Source organism: Labeo rohita, chromosome 6 (genome assembly GCF_022985175.1).
Source record: "Labeo rohita strain BAU-BD-2019 chromosome 6, IGBB_LRoh.1.0, whole genome shotgun sequence".
Classification (NCBI taxonomy): domain Eukaryota; kingdom Metazoa; phylum Chordata; class Actinopteri; order Cypriniformes; family Cyprinidae; genus Labeo; species Labeo rohita.
The window spans coordinates 16,939,543-16,960,266 of record NC_066874.1 but is presented as its reverse complement, the minus strand read 5'-3'; the positions used below and the strand labels follow the sequence as shown (position 1 = coordinate 16,960,266).

Here is a 20,724-nt window from a genome sequence, read left to right as displayed (position 1 = left end):
CCAGTTTAGAAAACTCTGATTTAATGTAATGTTTAATGCACTGTATGATATTGATTTATTGTAATTTTTTTATCAATATGGTACATTTGATGTTAAGTTTAAAACAAGTTTGATACAAAGTAATCTAAAAAGTAGTTTACCTAAAATGAGAAACCTAGATTACATTACAAACTACAGTTTTCATTATGTAATCAGTAACAGACTACAATATGTGTGATGCTTTACTTTTAGCATTTCAGATATCTATATCTATTTTTTATGTATTTAGACAAAGTATTATAAAATTAGTCTATACAATATAAAATTGTAATATATTCAACCAATTAGATATAAAAAGGAATTTCAATGGTTCAGTGATGAAATTTTAAAAGCCCTAAACTGTGAACTTTCAAAGGCAGAATAAAGACAAAATATATTAATATACATTACAAAGAGACTACAATATGTTAAAAGTTCAATAATCATGCTATGAAAACATTTCAAATTCTGAATTATGAGGAAATGTAGTTCATATAAAATTAAAACAAGCAACTTATGACAGTTTTGAAACAAAAAGTTGTTTAAGCAATGGTGAAATGTGCTCAAATACTGCCATTGATGTGATATATCTGAAATTAACAATAATAACATATTGGTCAGGAAAGAAATACTAACAATATATTAGCTCTACAAACACAACACGTATATAAAGCACAATAGTTACTTACAAACTACCGTCCTCTTAATTGTAGTGGATATCCAACACAGGCAGTGGCTGATCACTTTGTGTCACTGGACAGTGACACACGATGTGAACACCAAACCCGGAGATGTGTTCACTCCATCCACACCATCCCAACAACTGGCCATGGCCCAACAGACAATAAACAATAAACTCTGATAGGAGAATGCACTTAATAATTTACACAGTGGATTGGGTAGCCGGCAATGTCACTAATGAACAAACCAATCAGCACATGCGAACAAGCGAGCAGTGTGATAGAAAGCAGGAGACTGTCAAATCAGTAGATGCTGACAGAGACACTGTATCTCTTTCATTCATTAATTTGGTGCTGTTGTTTTGTTTTGTGTTTTTGATCTCTGACACCGCATTAAACTGGGGACGTGACCTTACACACATCAACACTAATCAACAGACAAAAATCTTCTTAAGTCTTAGACTGAAAGATGGGGCATTGCATGAGCAGAACCTTTCCATTATTTGTTTAATAATGCATGCCATGGAAAAATAGGTGACAATACAATCAGGTCAGTTAATTTATTCTCTCCAGCATCATAAATTTCAGCATTTCTAGAGTAAAAGCTCTTAGCCAACATGTAGACATGCATTTGTCCTATGTATTCATTTAATTTTTATATTTTTGGGAGCAAAAATGAAAACGAATAAATACAGGAGGTGGGTGATCCTAATATCATAAAATAATATTCTTAAAACAAAACTTTACGTAGATTGCCATAATCTGTTGTTACAATGGCATAAAAAATACATATTTAGATGAAATATATATATGAAATACTTAGAACAGACAGAAAACATATTTTTACTGTTTTTGGGGGAATAAAATGTTGTATAAAATGAAGCAAATTCTATATGAACAAATTCCTCTGTATAAACCTTCAGAATATAGACAGGAATAAAAATGTGTAAGTGCTACTGAAGTGGAGATGTATGGCTCAGTGTAGGAAAAAAAAACTCATTTTGAGAAAACGGCCTTTAAAAATATGGATTGTAATTGAAATCTATTGAAACAAACAGATAAAGTGCTATAAAAGAAACACTTAACAGTGTCTTTTGGATGATTTCTTTCCACTAGTCTGAAAAAACACTTTATGAAAAACCAAAAAGCCCAAAATCTCATACTTGACAGGTGCATGAAAAAACAGTGTTTTTGCCTGCAGTGTCTCACCTCAAAAACACTACACTGTAAAAAATGACCGTAAATTTAACGGTAAAAAACTGTAAAATACTACAGTAAAAACCTGTTAAATGGATTACGGTAAAAGACACCGTAAGTTGACATTTCCATTTTTGTTGAAATAACTCTTTCTTCTTTGTTTTTTTCTTAGCAGTTTAGTACATTAGGGTTATATGCTACATCTAATGTTGTTAAATGAATGTTTATTGCATTATTTCAGCCATGTGCGTTACCACGATGCTTAGTGTTTGTTTTTCGAACTTCCAAAATATAGTTTAAATGCAGCTTCAAAGGGCTCTAAACGATCACAGCCGAGGAAGAAGGGTCTTATTTAGCGAAACAATCTGTCATTTTTTTAGAAAAATTAAAATTTGTATACTTTTTAAGCACAAAAGCTCGAGTAGCACAGGCTCTCGGATGCACATCTACGGGTCGTTTTTGAAAGATTCGTTCATTTTGAATGAATCTTTAATGTGACTCGCGAAGAACAAGTCGTCTCGGGGAGCGCTTCGTTCAGTCGTGTATGCGCAACATCCTTTTAGGTTCTGTACTGGAATTACTTCAGCTGTTTCGAGTCTTTGGGTTTTTCGAGTCGTTCGTTCCTCTTATGGGGCTGTCACGTGAAGCTGATTTTGCTAAAATGAATGAAATGACTCGAAAAAAGATTCATTCAGTTTCATCAACGAGACTCAAAGGTCCGAGTTGGTAAAATGATCCGAACTTCCCATCACTACTACGAAGTTCATCGTCTGTGTACTCCGGCTAAAAAAGGTAGAGAATGGCGAAAAACTCCATCTTATTTTCTCCTACAACTTCAGAATCGTCCGACATGTTGCACCTTTTTGTTTTGTAAACAGCATTTGACTTACTTGCACTTTTCACTTTCTTCTTTGCGCGTTCGCTTTGTAAACACTGGGTCTGTAGTTCTGTGTACGTTCGGCGTGACCTTTCAACATGATTCAATAGTATGTAGCGTCGTGAACACGCATGCCAGAGCCTGTGCTACACCAGCTTTTGTGCTTAAAAAGTATACACATTTATTTTCCAAAAAAATTTAATTGTATTTTTTAAAATGAAAATAACCAATCATTTCGCTAGATAAGACCCTTCTTCCTCAGCTGGGATCATTTAGAGCCCTTTGAAGCTGCATTTAAACTACATTTTGGAAGTTCAAAATCGAGGGCACAATTGAAGTCCATTATATGAAGAAAAATCCTGAAATTCTTTCCTCAAAAACCATAATTTCTTTACGACTGAAGACAGAAAGACATGAACATCTTGGGTGAAAAGGAGGTGAGTAAATTATTTGTGAATTGTTGTTCTGGAAGTGGACTTCTCCTTTAAACGTTGCTATCGTTTTTTTATGGTAAAATTTCGGCAACCACAGCTGCCGTTTTTTTTTTTTAACTATAAATTTTATTGATTTTTTTGCAGTGTACTTTGTGTTTTAGAATCAAATTTAACCCTCTGGGCCTCTTCGGTCATTTTTGACCGAAACAATTTACATTTTAAAAATCGTAGCTTCATCGGAATGGGATGATATTTGGTGACTTTTGTTGCATTAGCTATATGAACACACACACAAAAAATCATAGACATGATTCGGATATGTTAAAGGGTCACAAAAAAAAAAAAGTCACACTTGGCTCCTTCGCAGTCAAAAATGACCGACATAGGAAATGAATGGGTAATACAAAAAAATACAAAAACTCAGAGAATCTTTTGGTGGTACCAACTACAAATCAGCCGCTGTGCAGAAAAAAAAGTGCACAGGAATCAAGGAGTGAAACTCTAAGATATCAAGAGTGCAAAACAGACACCCACGCACACATACAGACACACATAGAAATGAACTGATAAAAATACAGCCGAGCAAATTTTGAGAATATGTGAAATAAAATGAATAAATGGAAAAATACAAAAGAGTCTCTCTCACAAACACACACACACACACTCAGAAATAGAGCAAATTTTAAGAATATGTGAGATGGGGAGAGCTTGTATTTTAATTTTTGATTGTAATCATAATGCAACCTGATATTTATCTAAGCAAAAATATCTAAACCTTGACAAAAAGTAGTCTTTTAGAATGTCTAAATGTATATCTAAAAGCAAAATTATATATATATATATATATATATTTTTTATATATATAATATATATAAAAAAACAATGGTAATCCAAAAGCCTCTGTATATATGTATAATATGTATATAGGGAGATATACAGGAGCTTACACACTGTAAAAAATAAAACACACAATTTGTTGAGTCAGCTTAAAATTATTTGTTACCCTGCTGCCTTAAAATGTTAAGTTCAGTCAACTCAAATAAGTTTAGTCAACTTGAAATGTTAAGATGTACTAAGTAACAACTTAGATATTTGTGTTTGCTAAACTTAACAGATGGGTAAGTAACCCAGCTGCCTTAAAATTTAAAGTTGAATCAACTCAAATATCTAAGTTGTCACTTAGTATAATTTAACATTTCAAGCTGAATAAACGCTAAAATTTTAAGGCAGCCCGGTAAAAAATATTTTAAGTTGACTCAACAAATTGTTTTTTACAGTGCATGACATTACACAAGTTTTCATTTTTTAATGACACCAAATGGCACAATTCTCACTTTAAAAAAAGGATTTTAAAAGCATTCACTCTGTTTTAATGTGAAATGTCGCATTTATTGAAAAATAATTTAAAAAATCTTACATAAATAAATATATATTAATTCTAATGGCGAAAAAATAGCACATTAAAATTTGATAAATATAGCATATTGTCATAAAATCCCCTCAAAATTTGAAATAATAATCAAAAAATATTATTAAACAAAAATATTTTACAATGATTTTCCTGAAAAAAAAAAAAAAAGTTACATTTCAAGGCTTCGGTCACTTTTGACTGCGAAGGAGCCAAGTGTGACTCCTGCAGACCCTCATGACTATACAGTATGTGTCAAGGTCAATGAGACAATTTGAGTGTTTTATGAAAATGCAAGGTTAGTAGAAGTTGTAACTGATATTTATCAGTTTATATATGAATTATCAATTCATAATATTAAAAAAAAAAAAAAAACTAATAAGTGAAAAAAACCATAAGTGAGCCAAGTGAAACCAATATGAATACAAAGACTTCTGGCACATCTGTTTTAAACTAGATTTTAAAAATATTTTTATTCTTCTATTTATCATGTACACTATTTTATGTCATTGACCCAGTTACTTTCTGGAAATCGCAATTACGAAATTAGAATACACAAACACTCTTGTGAAATACAATGTGTGACTGCTTACAGTAAAACAACGGTATTTAGAAGAAATAAATAATGTGTCAGATTCAGATTTTGTTGTTGACATCAAAGGCTGTGAGTCCACATGAAACCTGTGCTAGTTTGGTGCCAATTTATATGTCAGTTAGAAGAAGCCCACCCAGATGACTGACTACATCTGCTAAGATTCTGAAGAGTTGAACCACTTGACATTTCTTATGAGGTCACATTAACTAAAAAAGCATTAGTTTAAAATCCAGACACCTCATTTGACAGTTTAAGTGCTACAGATACCAAGAAAGTTATTAAGTCATAGGTCATAGAGCACTGGTCACAAAAACAACGTAGGATGTAATGTTTGAGAATGTGCTCATACTGTACATTTTCATTATGGCCAAGAAGTACACAATTTATCAAATTCAGAGCAAGTACAAGAATTCAGAAACAGCAATGCCCCTATCTGGGAACATGTAAGACCTTTGTTCATCTTCAGAACACAAATTAAGATATTTTTAGTAGGTAGCACTTAATTTACTTTACTTGACTGATCAGTGTACAAACTGGTTCCTTAAACCAAAATGACTTCAAGACAACTGTCTCAGAGGATGAAGACAGAAGGAGATTATGAAACGAGGATTGCTTACAGCAAACCCTGAATCTGCAGGTGCACAAAAATGCATATACAAAACATTTGTTTGGTGTGTCGCACATTCTCAGTTAAATGGTAAACACTGTTGCATGTGTAGCGGACCACTAAAGGTCAAAGCAATCAGAGCATTCTTGAGATATGACTGAACGTTTGATGAGAAACACGTTGAAAGATTCTTCTCAGGGGGTAAACTCATAAAAAAAGCTCCCTTACCACCCCCTAGTGGCCGATTAGCACTGGCATTTTTATAAAGGCCCCATGCTGATCCAAACTCTCCAAGCATTTTTATAATGCTTGAAAGTACCTGTAATAAACAAATCACTGAGCGTTGTACATTGCATTAAAAACTAATTTTGTTGTTGTTGTTGTACTGAAATAAACCTGCATTGGGTAGCCAGAAGAGACACATTTAAAACAGCTGGCCTTCTAATCCCCTGCCTGAATAAGATGGGAGGAAAGCATATATGCGTGTTGTAAAATAAACCCTTGATCTGTTTATTTGATTGCAGCTGTCTCAGGGAGAAGGCACTAGCGCTTTGAGCGGAGGGCCGTGCTCAGGGAGGGTGACCTCTTTGGGATGAAACCAAAACATGAGGAAATACCTAGCACGCAACTCTCTGGCCAACGGCCCAAACAATCCATTACAGGCACCGTTAGGAAATGAGATGGCCTGTCCCGAGCACTCTGAGGTGGAATAAAACCTTGTGAAGTACACTACAACTTGCAATACTATAAGCGGACCAGGAGGAAAACTAAAATATTTTATTCCTGAAATAATGCTGATATGGACCATACGGAGTCTTTCCAGTGGGAGGCCTGGGAACTGTTTTTGGGTCAATGAAATATAAAAGAGTATCCATAATAAATGGAAAAAAGGAAAAATCCTTTTAAAAGTTTAAAACATGCGCCAAGTTCTGTGTGAGAAAACATTTAGGTCATTCAGTGTCAAATCAACTAACTTTAAGAAACTTCCCTGGCTCAAATTTTCAAAAAATTTGGTAGAAAAATATTAAATGTCATGGATATATAATCCACTATTTATAAGGCGGGTCAAAATGACAATTTTCACCTGAGATTCTGAGCAAAATTAAGGGAAGGTAAAAATCGCTTAAGAAAGATGGCAGCATCATGTTTTTTTACAGAGAGATTTGTAGGTCTGTTAGTAAAATCTGTTGACTTTAGCTATCTTTGTTGCATTATGTGCCAATGTGATCATTCAAAAATGCAACATAGGCTCATTGGAAAAACGTCCCTCTACTGAAAAAAACTTACCTATATGTACGAACCACTGCAGTTTCCACTTTAAACTGGAACACTACAAGCTCTGATAACTTTCATTCCTTTTCACACAAAGTATGATTTACACACAGTTTTGATTAATAAAGCCCAATTTTCACACAATTACTTGCAGAATATTATATTATGACTTCAAAAAACAATTTTAACAGCCTGCGCAATTTGAAAAAAAATTACTTTTGAACGCTGTCGTCACATATACAGCTTCATATGCATAAGTTTTCTAATTCAGTAGATTTGCTCAGTAGCTCACGCGATACAGCACTGCACTTAAAGCGAAGATAAAGAGCTCCGGTACGAACCCCGTGAAACTATGAATCGACAAAACAGCTCAAAACCACATATGAAATTTAAAATAGCACGGCTGCATCAACAAATGCATTTTTATATCACTTTTGCATTTGCTAACACTATCTGTTAGGTTTAAGGTAATAAAAACACAGCAATACGTGTCTGTACCAACGTAATAAAAATGTGCCATGGTCACGTATTGAACGTGTTTTAGTGGCACTCTCTGAACATTTCACTTTGAAACTGCTGCGAAACGTGCAGTAAGGTATGCAACTACATAGAAATGTATACAGAGGCACGTATTTGAGTTGGAAAAATGGAGAAAAAAGCAACTTTCATGTTTTTTATTTTCTCAAAGTTCGCATTCCTGTGACTCAAGAAGTATTAATGATATCTTAATGCCCTTTTAGATATTGTATCTTAACAAACTTTCCTTTTGGTGTATTAATCTTAAGGCCTTGTATGGTTCAGCTGAAGAGACACTGGTATCTAAACATGGCTCCAGGAGTAAACTGTTAAATTGTACATATTTTCAGTGGTCAAAAACTTGAGCAATTCGAGAATTAACCTGAATTAACCTTGCCCTGTCATAAAAAGGTAAAAAGAGAAAAAGAGACTTCTTGATTTTTTTTTTATGGTTTTTATGATTTTCAGGATGTTATACTATCCAGACATTTTTGACTTTATGTCCTCACAGTCTGATAAGTTGACTTCCATAATAAAAAATCTGATAATTAACTGACCCCCATGTCATCCAAAATGTTCATGTCTTTCTTTCTTCAATCAAAAAGAAATGAAGGTTTTTTTATGAAAAAAATTCCAGGATTTTTCTCATAGAGTGGATTTCAGTGGTGCCCAATGGGCTGAAGGTCCAAACTGCAGTTTCAATGCAGCTTCAAAGGGCTCTACAAGATCTGTCATTTTCTAAAGACAAATAAAAAATTGCATACTTTTTAACCACAGATGCTTATCTTCCACTAGCTCTGCAATGCACATGCATGTCTTCAAGCATTCCATAATTGCATTGTACTTCACACGTGTGTGATTATGTAATGCGTGAGATCGAGCTATTGCAAGATGTGCATTTGTGATACATAAATGTAATTTATTTTTAGAAAATGACTGTTTTGCTAGATAAGACTCCACAGCTGGGATTATGTAGAGCCCTTTGAAACTGCAATTTAGACATTCAACCCTTTGGCTACCATTTAAGTCCACTACATGGAAAAAAAAATCCTGGAATGTTTTCCTCAAAAACCAGACATAAACATCCTGGATGACATTGGGGTGAGTAAATTATCAGGAAATTTTTATTCTGGAAGTGAAATAATCGTTTAAAATTGGTATGATTTTGAAGGAAGTCTCTTACACTAACCAATTTTGCATTTATTTGAATAAAAATACAGTAAAAACAGTAATATTGTGAAATATTATTACAATTTCAAATGTTTTTGTTTTAACATGCAATTTGTTCCTGGGATGGCAAAGCTAAATTTTCAGCAGCCAGTACACTAGTCTTCAGAGTCACATAATCCTCCAGAAATCATTTTAATATGCTGATTTGATACTTATTATGAATGTTGCAAATATTGATAAATTGATGATCTTTGATCATTAGAAAGTTCAGAACAACATCATCTGACCCCAAGCTTTTCAGAGGTATTGTTTATCAAGATACACTGTACGTAATTCTAGCTTAACAAAAACAGTGTCTTCTAAAATGTATTTATCCAAGGCAGCACTGCTTGATCAGATGTTTCACCGTTGGTTACAGTGGAATTCAGGTTAAAGGAAAAAAGATAAACAATCAGATGCATGTTTGAAGCCAACAAACATCCTGTTCTCCAACTGATTTGATAGATCAAGTATCCGTTTCCAAGCATTAGAATGGTAAAAACCCTGAAACCGAAGCCTGTGGATCCCATAACCGGCTCAGCCCCCGGCCCTCTACCTGAGCTAGGCTACTGGTGAGAAGGTAACTGATACACCCCCAGCACGTAGAGAAAGACTGCGAACGGCTGCATCTGATGCTTCAACAGCCTCCCTTCACTAATTAGATCTCTATTGTTGGGACAGGTCAACTTAATTTTTGACGTCTAGTGGCGCCCCGAGTCTCTCGCATCAATATAGGAGCAATGAATTGCTGATTTATTTATGTCCATGTTGAGCTTATATTACTACATTAGATCTATGGAAAAGTGTGAGCAGGGTGATTGGAAACAATGTAATTAATTCTGTGAAATCTCTGATACGGTATTTAATACTTAATTGGCTTCAATTGGTTTTGAACCTGTTGACTTAGCAAAAAAACGTAGCTTTAAGTCCTGGCTCTGGCTTTACTTAGTGTAAAATTAATATGAAACATTGAGATTTATAATCAAGAATGCTTTATGGTTCCATTCCAACTTGGAAAACTGGAAAAAGGTTTTTTTTTTTTAATTATCTGACAAAATGAAAAAGTATTTGCAGGTTCAACCATGGAAATCAGCTTGTATTGTCATAAGTTTGTCAGTATGCAGCTGGGTAAATATAATCCATAGAGGTTTGTGTAACATAAATTTATGGCCTATACCCTATACATGTTTATTTAGCAGAAATTAATATTCAGATCCTCCAGAATTTGTTCATATGGATTTTAGCTCAAACATTCAGTATTAGCTTGTTAAACGTGTTTTATCAGCTAAGCAAGGTATGTTGGAAGACATCCAAGGCAAAAAATGTACACTTCTTGAATAGGAACAGCAAAAACAGCTGCTATTTCAACCGCCCGTTAACGCAGATGGACATCTTCAAAAAAGAAACGAAAGAATGCACAGTTGTGAGATATAGTAAATCACCAGAACAGCAGTTTCCCCTGTGGACTGATCCATCAATTTTCTGCTCTAAATGTGGAATTAATTCCTTTTCCTACGTGGTTCAGTTGTTGTGCCCGCCCCGACAGCACTACCATGTTCGCCCTTGAAAAATTTATGACTTAAATTGAGCAGCATCTTATTTACCACGTGAAACAAGAAGGCTGAGAGGCCACTGAGGTGCATGGCACACAAAAGCTTCTTAGAAAGTAGGTGCTACTTGACACCCTAAAAGTTACTGGTCTGATTTTCATCAGACGCTCTTGATGTGAATGGACATGTCAGTCAAAACAAATCAATCATGAAAGAAATGGATGCAGGACAACTAAGAGAACTGACCTTTTGAGGCAAGAAATGAATCTGGACGAGAGCTTTTTTTTTTCTGAGTTTGTCTATGTGACACTTCACTGCAAGGTCTTTAACCCCCAGACCAGTTTTAAACATTCATGGTGTGATGTTACATCCAAACCATGTGTGACAACCTTTGATCCTTTCTCATAATTATGTCTGTTCTTGTTATTATTTATAACAGCATAATTCAATATGGTTGACAAAACTGGTATAGTAACATGTACCTCATATTTTTTTGTAGAATAGCATCCAAGGAATGCTTTTATTCTGCAATTCTTCTTTTTTTTTTAAAGTTTACTTTACATACAGTAATGCATCCACTGTAATTTGCACTGTATGTATTTGTTGACAGGACAATTCAGTGGGAATTTTCATTAATTACGGTGAATATTGATATTTAAAATAAAATGATAATGCTGTGTGTTAAAGGTTTAAATTTATTTTTAATTACACTGACCAAAATTATAACATAATAAATAACATTTATTAAAACAAACTAACAAACAATCAAATATAATTTTCTAACTTAGTTAAAATATATAAAAAAAAATATTAATCAAAATAAAATCATACAATTTTATTAAATTAAAAGAATAAATTAAATCCATTAAAACAAACAAATAAATCTATTTCGATCTCTAGATCTCTAACTTACTTATAACATGTTGAAACATGTTTTTATTAAGCAAATAAATATTTAGTAATTTTTATTAAGACATATTTTATAATTATTTTATTAAAATTAATATAATACAATTTATTAAAACAAACAAATAAATAAATAGACAAATGGATGGATAGTTGGTTAATTATTATATACTTTTGAAGTAAAAATGAAAAATTAGTATACATAAAAAAATATCATCCTTTGTCATTTAATAATTAATGCATCAGAGGGTTAACCCTTATGTATTTGACTATGAAATATCTTTTAAATTGATTTTAATAGCTATAGTAGACATTATTTCTGACTTTCAGTTCAAAAAGGATTGTTCAAAATGCCCCTAAGGTGAACAGTGGCAAAACAAACACCACCATTCGTTTTTTGTTGTTCATCAATAATTTTCAATAATTTTCCACAATCAAGATGCATGAAATTCCAAATAATGCCAGTGAAAGACAACTTAAAGAACAATTACTAAACCTAAATAATCAACATTCTCTCCCAAAGTAAGAAATAAGCCTTACATTTCTCTCCACAGAGCGAAGGTATCTGGCACACTCAAAGTGGCCGTTGTATTCAGCCAAATCAGAAGCCGTGAACCCATCTACATCTCTTTCCTTTGGGTTGATCTGGTGACCCAGGAGGATTCGACAGCACTGGGAAATCATTTTTGATTTGATTATTACGATTTAAAGCCATAATTAATTCACTCATTTCCATTTTAAACACTCAAATTCTAATTCAACCCACCTCTATCTCCCCATTCTCTGCAGCATCATGTAGAGGAGTACCACCCCAATAATCCCTCTTGACCTTTGATCCCATCTGTAACAACCTCTCCAAGATGCTACGATGCCCCCCACTGGCGGCAAAGTGTAAAGCAGTCGCCCCTTCATTATCTTGACTAGACAGGCTGACGTCTGTGAAGGACACCTGAAGTAGTCCAGACAAGTATTGCACACTTGTAAACATGATACCAAAGTGTATATGTGTGGAGGTGAATGTATAACCCACCAGCCATACCACCAGCGCATGATGGCCCATGTGAGCTGCAGCATGCAGTGTCGTCATGCCATCTTGGGCTCTTATATGCACGTCAGCTCCACAGTCTTTCACCAGATACTCCACAACATGTAGATGTCCCTCCTGGCAGGCCAGATACAGCGGCGTGGCACCCATATTAGTCTGTCGATTAACACACCTGAGAAAAGGTCCAGTTGGATGATTAGTCAAGTGGGTTTTTGAAGACTGATAAAAATTTCAAACTAAAAGAAATTTCTGAGTAAAACCCCTCTTCTGCTATTAGTATTCTCAGGGTCAGAAATGAACTTTTCCATTGAGGGGCTATTTTTGCCTCCTTGAATTGATTTCCAGGGGCATTTTTATATTGGTTAGGGTGATTTTTATAATCACCTTATTATCACAATCACCATACCATGTTGTCTTTAATGTCAAACACTTGAATTTACCCAGTTACTTTAAATTATATTTTAAACTGTTTAAAACTGTATCTAAATTATAGCTACATGTAAAAAGCAGGAGCTCATAGGGCTGCAATATTACAACAAAAATCATAATTGTTAGAATAGCCAAGGATCAGCAAACTCCATGTAAAACTGATCGGGAAGACCAAACCGTAAGTTGTAGAGACTTGAAACTGGGCCTGACAGGGGCGTTACAGCGATTAAAAGTACGAAGTCGCTCTTAACTCCTTAAGGTCGTTAAGGTTAGGGGAAGGCAAAATTTTCGGTACTTTGCATTTTTTTAAAAAAACCTTTTGCGAACGAGTCCTGGGTTTTTCGCCTGATTGGAACCAGAGCATGTGAGCGGAGTGGAGTGGAGTGGTGTAATTTTGAATGGAGGGAGGAGTGGATTTTTTCACATTTTCTGATTGGAACCAAACCAGTGCAGGAAGATTCCCTGGAGAGTGAATATCAATAACTATCAAAAAAAGTTGAAATTTCTATCCTCCGTCGCAAAAGGATGGCAAAACATTTGAAAGGGGCAGGGCTGCCTTTATTAAAACTTTTGAACGGATTGAGATAACTTCGCCAAACTCCCAACATTCATGTAAGAGCTGAATATTCCAAGTATGTACAACTGCAGACCGGAGATCGCCAAAATGGGGCAGAAACTCCAAAAGTGGGCAGAACCTCCAAAATGGGGCGGGGTCTCATCACGCAAAAAATTTCCCCATTGGCTCTGGCTTCAGCCTATTGTTATCGACTTACATTTCAAAACTAAACTTTATAAATTAAACATTGTTCGTAGTTAATCTCAAATAAAATAAACTATGCTATATAAATAAATATGCTCAGTGAGAGCAGAGCCCCAAAGCTTGTAGCCAGTGGTTAATGATATAAACGGGAATCACCCACAAGCTCTCCCGCAAGCCGTCCCAGTGAAGCGCAGGGGAAAGGTTTTATGCTATCACTTTATTTTAAGCAACAGGGATGTCCCGGGTCTTGAAATTCGCAGGGTAAGAAAAGGGTAGTGATGTTGGATGTAACTAAAAAGGTCCAATTTTCTGGTGAGGTCTGGTTGGGGAGTTACAGAACGGCCTGACGATCTCATGATCGCATAAACTTATTAACTGTTTATCTACCACGCTATTCAAGGGTAAGGTGTGGGATAGGTTTAGGGGTTAGCATTTGTGTAGCATAGTGTAGGAAATCAACACTGTGATTGACAACCAATAAAATCTTTAAAATCAGTTGTGGGGTGGAGTTTGCGCTTAAGTGGATTAGGGGGGAAAATTGCGCATGCGTGTCATGTGCCTGTGTGTCAAAGGGAGGAAGCCACACCCTATTTTGAAGCAGCCACCCCCTTTTTGGAGTTCCCACTCCCATTTGGAGATCTCCAGGCTGCAGTTATGCCCCTCTCTAAAAAATATTGCATTAAAAAAAATTGCAGAGCTTGGCCACTTGGTGGCACTGTTGGTGGGGGGGGGGAAACAACAACAACATAAAAATGGACCCTTACCAATTTGAACGCATTTTTTCACACATGCAAGATATTCTAATTGATAGACCTCCTCTTTGCCTCTAGAACTACTGCAGTCAATCACACCGTTTGTTAAATGGCTGACAAAATGTAAAAAACCTACTTTTTCGAACCAGTCCTAGGTTTTTCGCTCAGTATGGAAAAAACACTGCAGTGCAATTCTCTGGATTCTCTAGGTCAATAATTATAAAAAAAAAAAATGTTGAAATGTACCCTTTGGGAAACTATAACAGGGTCGTTTACAAAAGGGGCCTGTCCAAAAATGCCCAAAAGCCCATAAAGCCTAAACCAAAACTCAACACTTCACGGAACCTGGTGAGCACAAGTCATAACCCTGTTGAAAAAAAAAACAGTATATGCTGGTTAGGTAGGTTTTGATGCTGGGATGCTGGTTTTAGCTGGTTTACGCTGGACCAGCCAAAACCAGCATCCCAGCATCAAAACCTATTCAACAGGGAAATGTTTAAAAAAAAAAAAAAAAAAAAACCTTCTATGGCAAATTATCTGCCAAAAAAGATTTTTAAAATAGCTGATTTAGGTGATTACAGGCTTGCTAAATAATATGTATTTTTTTATATATATATATGCTTAAATACCTTAAGGTGCTTGACCCTGGTATCCACTGCTTGCAGCTATATTCTTAGTAATAATGATTATTAATATTGATATAAAAAAAGGTATAGAAAAGTTTTTGTTTTGTGTCTGCATTGTGGGCATGTCACATTCTGGCTTCTTATAATTCTTGGTTATAAGGCTTAACGCTACACAAAACATTTTAATTTTACAGATTTAATTTTAATCGTGACAGCCGTTATACACTGTTTAATCGTGCAGGGGCATTTTTTTTTGCCCTTTTTTACTTGAATTTATAAGGCATTTTTGTTTATTTTGGTGGCCTTTGTTAATTTCTGACCCTGAGTATTCCCATGTCCTTATCTGTGCATTTCCTCTTCAATTAACCTCTGTTACTGGTCGTCTTGGCCTGTGTGACCAACAACATTAGATTCACTAACTGGATTTGATCCTTGCGCTAAAGGATTCAAACATATGCTAAAGGCATCATGATATATAAGGTCTGGTAAATCAACTATTTTACCTAAGGATAAATAGAGCAAATGATTGTGTCAATGTCCACCACTGTTAAACCAATTACTGCCTGGATATTAATCACTGGAGGCTAATTTAAAGTTCATGGGATTGTATGGAGCTATTCAGTTACGACATCCATTTGTAGACCAGCTCGGAAAAGGAAATTCGCTATAGGCTCCCTATAGTTTTATAGTTTTCAGTGGGTTTAGCAGTTTTTTGTTTTGTTTTTTTTTTTAAAAAAAAACTTACATTTAACATAAAGTTTGGGGTTTTTAATGCTTGTTAAAACATGACAAAACGTGACAAAATTACCAGCGAAATGCACAAGTTTATAATCTTTTCATAAATAAATAATTATTTGTAAGGGTTTTTTTTAATGTTTGTTAAAACATGACAAAACGTGACAAAATTACCAGCGAAGTTTATAATCTTTTCATAAATAAATAATTATTAAATAGTAAATATTTTTAACATTATTAAAACTACATACTAAGTGACTGATACCATCTTTGTCATGGAAAACCTATTGAGTGAGTTCGCAGCTTTGTTTGCTTAAATTTATTTTCAAGATCTGAGGTAAATTATCTATTGTTGCTTACAGTATGGCTATAAATGTTGCGCAATATGATATTCAAACTCACATTAAACACTTTTAACATTGAATAAAACACATAATCAGTACACTCGCTCAATTACATTTGCTGAAAGCACATACTTTGTGGTCAAAATGAGCCTAAAATGCAAAATAATAAGCCTGATTAGGGATAGAAAAGATAACAATATTTTTAAAATTTGTAATTATTGTACTCACAGTTGTGGGTATGTTAAATACATTTTGAAAATAACACATTTGTTAAATACAGTTTTATTTATCATATGTTCTCATATTTATTCTTTTATCTAAGGCCATGATTTTATAAAACTACTGTTATGATGTTTACTATTTGCAATAGTTGCTATTTACTACTGTATTAAAAAACTACAGTAAGTTTAATCCTCAAACATCACTGTAATGATCAGTTATGATATTAATAGGCCTATATGGAACCCACAACAATTAAAAAAAACAAAAACATATTGTCCCCGTAAAGTGAGTTTTCAGTGATACTTTGACCACTGAACTAGGAAATGTCCCCAGTTTTCTATTAAAACAAATCTGGTCTTTTAGACCAGACCCAAAGGTCTTTTATTTCTTATTTGGTAACTTGTCTACTACAAACCTCATTTTAATCCTAAATTAGTAAAAGTTTTATTCTAAAAGCGCTTCTTTAGTCACAATGGCTGTGGAACCCCGTGCCGATCTCTTGACGTGTTAAGGGTTCAGTACTTAAGGTTCAGTCACAGTGAGATGCAGCTCTGACAGTTCACTTCCAGTAGTGACATGTGACAGACAGGGTGCATCTATTATACACCAGCTCCCTGACTCTCACATGGGATCTTCTAACCCCTAAGGTTAATATATGCATTCCCCTGGCTATAAGTTAAGTTTAACTTATCCTATACACATCTCCGTGTATCAGTTTCAGATGTGGTAATGCTATACATGCAACGTGAATCTGTACATGCGTGAGAGAAAAGGAGAACAGGATGCAGGATTGACAGACTTAGTGAATTAGTGAATTAGTTTGATGGGTTTCATTAGATCACTACAGCTCAATTCCTATTCCTGCATCCCTTTAATTCCACACAAAAGCTACAGTAACTGAGCAATTTGAGGAAAATCAAAAACCTGTATCTAGCAAAATGAAACTAATGAGGAAGCACATGCATGTTGCTTTGGTTTCAGGGGCGCATTTTGTGTGCCCTCATTCTGGTGAGTAGATCAGAACGTGCCACACTTTCATGTCACATGTTCACTTCCTGTTAATGTTTAATGCATTTCAAGTCATCTAAAACGTGGTTTAGTTAGAGTTAACTACAATAACCCTGGCTTACACAAAGTCACTGGATCTGTTTTAAAAAGACACTCATTTTAAGCCACTCACTATACTCAAAACAAATAACTCGAGACGTGTGACCCACAAAACCAGTGACCCAAAACTGTTTGTCACATTCTTCTTTTCATCCACCTCTGCTACATGAGATTAATCTCTGTCATTACTACGTGTCTGAGCTTGTAACACTGTACCCTGGAGCTTGACCAATCAGCAGCTTCAAACAGGTGAGGTCACCCTTGGCTGCAGCATAGTGGGCAGGAAGAGCACCGCAGTTTGTTTCCACCTCTGCCCCAATCCCATGAGACAGCAGCCAGTGGACAGCTTCTACCCTCCCAAACCGTGCAGCGAGATGAAGAGGTGTGGCCCCACCAGAATCCTGATCCTAAATACATGCAAAAAATGAAAAATACTTATAAACAACAATTCTTTATTTAATGATTTTTTTTCTTTGTACACTTGGGGCCAGATTTACTGAAAGATTTACAAAAGATTGCCCCTAATGCATTGACTGTTTTGTTTGGCCTTCTCACAGCTTCAGTTGTATCACCCACAATGCGCTTGGCCTTTACCACTTTGTTAGCTAGGCGTGCCATCCTCCCTAAATGGAAATGTGCCTCTCCCCCTTCACATGGGGAGTGGATTCAAGAGGTATTGCAATGCATCCACCTTGAGAAAATCAGATACTCTTCCAAAGGATCATTGAGATCTTTTTATAAAATATGGAACCCCATACCGGGCACTATTGGGAATCTAAATGTAACATCTGGACCTTCTCTTTAGAGACTTAGTACGGGACCATTTGACTAGACCTTAATTTTATTTATTTATTTATGTATGTATTTATTTGATTTGTGTGTGGCCTTTGGGAAGGGTTGCGGGTGGGGTTTTGTTGCTGTTGATTTGTCTTGTTTCTCGTTTTTTCTCATATCAGACATCCCGTTTCATTTTGTAACTGAGGAAATACACTTCATATGTCTGCAAAACTTAATCAAAAATTTGAAGAAGATTTACAAAAGATGGTTTGCGCTGGCGCAAGCTGTTAGCAAATCTGGCCCAAACAGTGTTGGGTAGTAACGCAGGTTACTTAATCAGATTACTTTTTTCCCAGTAACTAGTAAAGTAACACATTACTTTTGAATTTACATGAAAATTTGGGTTTACCTATCCTAGGTACATATATTCACTGACACGTCTGTGGCCTTTACAGTTGCCAAAAAATGTAACATTTGGGGTTTGTTATTAAAAATAAATAAGCAAGCCCATCTCAGGTCACAAACAGTAACACAAAAGTAACATAATGGATTCCTTTTTTGTTTGTTTTGTGTTGTTTTTGTCTTGCTTTTTGTTTCATTTTGTGTTTGTCTTTAGTTATTTCTGTTGTGTTTTGTTTTTGTTTTGCTTTATTTCATTTTGTTTTTGTCTTGCTTTTTGTTTAGTTTAGTTTAGTTGTTTTTTGTCATGTTTTATTTTTTGTTTTGTTTCGCTTTGTTTTGTTTTTGTCTTGCGTTTTGTTTTGCCTTTTGTTTTTGTTTTGTTTTGTTGCTTCCACAAAAAAAATAAAAAAGGTAATTGGATGTTTTTATTTCGCAATTCAGACAATTTTGCAATTCAGAAATGCAATTAAGTTTTTTTTTGTTTTGTTTTGTTTTTGTTTTGCCTTGTGTCATTTGTTAACAAATGACAAAGGTGTCATTTGTTAACATTAATTAATGTGCTAACTAACATGCATCAACTCTATTTATTAATCTTGGTTAATGTTAGTTGATAAAAATACAGTTGTTCATTGTTTGTTCACAGTGCATTAACAAATGTTAACAAACACAACTTGAGATTTTAATAATGCATTAGTAAATGTTAACTAATGAACCTTACTGTAAATCATTACTGAGTTCATTTCTAAAATCCTGACATATGTTTTAAAATAGATTTTTATCGCCAGTTCATTTGGTGATTGTCATTATATGATGATCCAAACTTTTTTAACCACACTACAAAAGATCAATTTAACAAATACAGTTTGACTAAACTAAAGGAAAAAGTATTATTTATTTATTATTATTATTATTATTATTATTATTATTATTATTATTATTATTTAATGTGACAAGAACGAACCACTTAAAGGGGTCATCAGATGCCCATTTTCCACAAGTTGATATGATTCTTTAGGGTCTTAATGAAAAGTCTCTAATATACTTTGATTAAAATTTTTTAATGGTTTTGTAAAACAACACCCTTTTTACCATGTCAAAATGAGCTCCGCAAAAATCATCTCATTCTAAGGGGTTCTTCCTTTAAATGAAAATGAGCTCTGCTCGCCCCGCCCCTCTCTTCTCTCTGTGGAATGACGATCTTGTTTACTTTAGCCGCATTTAGCCACTAAACTTCCTAACTACCACGTTATAAGGAAAGGCGATCGCAAAGATTCATAAAAAACGCTTATACACACTTCTGCTGTAAGTGAAGCTGGATCATGAATGATTCGCACAAAAATAGAAGGGAGGGATAGAGGGATATATGTAGATCGGGAGGCGCATTCCATTCACAAACAAACGTAATCCAATACATCTTTAGCGGCTCAGATGTCGGGAGTAAATGACGACCACTACGTTCATTATTACATCCAGCAACACAACACCTCAATCGCTCAATCTGAGATATTCTTGTCTAACTTACATTCCTGCTTCGGCATCGAAACAAGGAAAGTTACTGGACTGTGACAGCTGGTCTGAGGTAAGAGCTCATGTCAATCAACTATCGTGGGAGCGGCCTCTGTCGCCTGACATCTGAGAACGGCTCGATTTGAAAAAGGGGATATAATTTTTACAGATTAATTAAAAACCACTGCGTGGATTTTTATCATTATAGGGTAGATGTGTACATATACTGCCAACACACATTAATGTTCAAACAACATGAAAAAGTGAAGTTTGCATCCAATGACCCCTTTAAATCATGAGCCAACAGTTTGATAAAGAACTGTCATTGAGTCATAAGCTGAAAGAACATTCAATTTGATAGAGGTCATTTCATGATGTCACCATAACACTATCATAGCAACCATGTGTATTGTCCATTCTACTATAAATCTATTGCGACTGACACAGACCCCGTTCCTCAACGGGCCATCACTCCTCTACTCTGCCAGTGTGATCAAATTAGTGTAGCCATCTTTATTTAATCAGACCAAGGAAATGTTCATTAATAATTCAACCGCATACAACTTTGACCTCACCTTGGCAAGCACAGGCTTAAAAAAAAAAAAAAAAAAAAAAAACTCTGATGAACTCCCAGGAAGACCACCAACCAAGAATATTGTTATCACTTTAGTCCATGATAACAAGGCACTTAAAACATCTAGTTTAATACAGCACAGCTGGCCATAAATTAGATCAAGAGGTTGTCGATGT

At 34.9% G+C, this 20,724-nt stretch overlaps 1 protein-coding gene across 1 annotated transcript in view; it reads right to left on the bottom strand.

Moving 5' to 3' along the window:
• espnla (espin like a) overlaps nucleotides 1-20,724 on the bottom strand; it is a 35,962-nt gene that overhangs the window by 9,399 nt on the left and 5,839 nt on the right. Inside the window, exons 2-5 of the mRNA XM_051112200.1 lie at nucleotides 17,506-17,696; nucleotides 12,300-12,486; nucleotides 12,036-12,218; nucleotides 11,810-11,941 (exon numbers count right to left, since the gene is read on the bottom strand). Coding sequence (XP_050968157.1) covers nucleotides 11,810-11,941; nucleotides 12,036-12,218; nucleotides 12,300-12,486; nucleotides 17,506-17,696 — 693 coding nt within the window. The remainder of the gene's footprint in view (nucleotides 1-11,809; nucleotides 11,942-12,035; nucleotides 12,219-12,299; nucleotides 12,487-17,505; nucleotides 17,697-20,724) is intronic.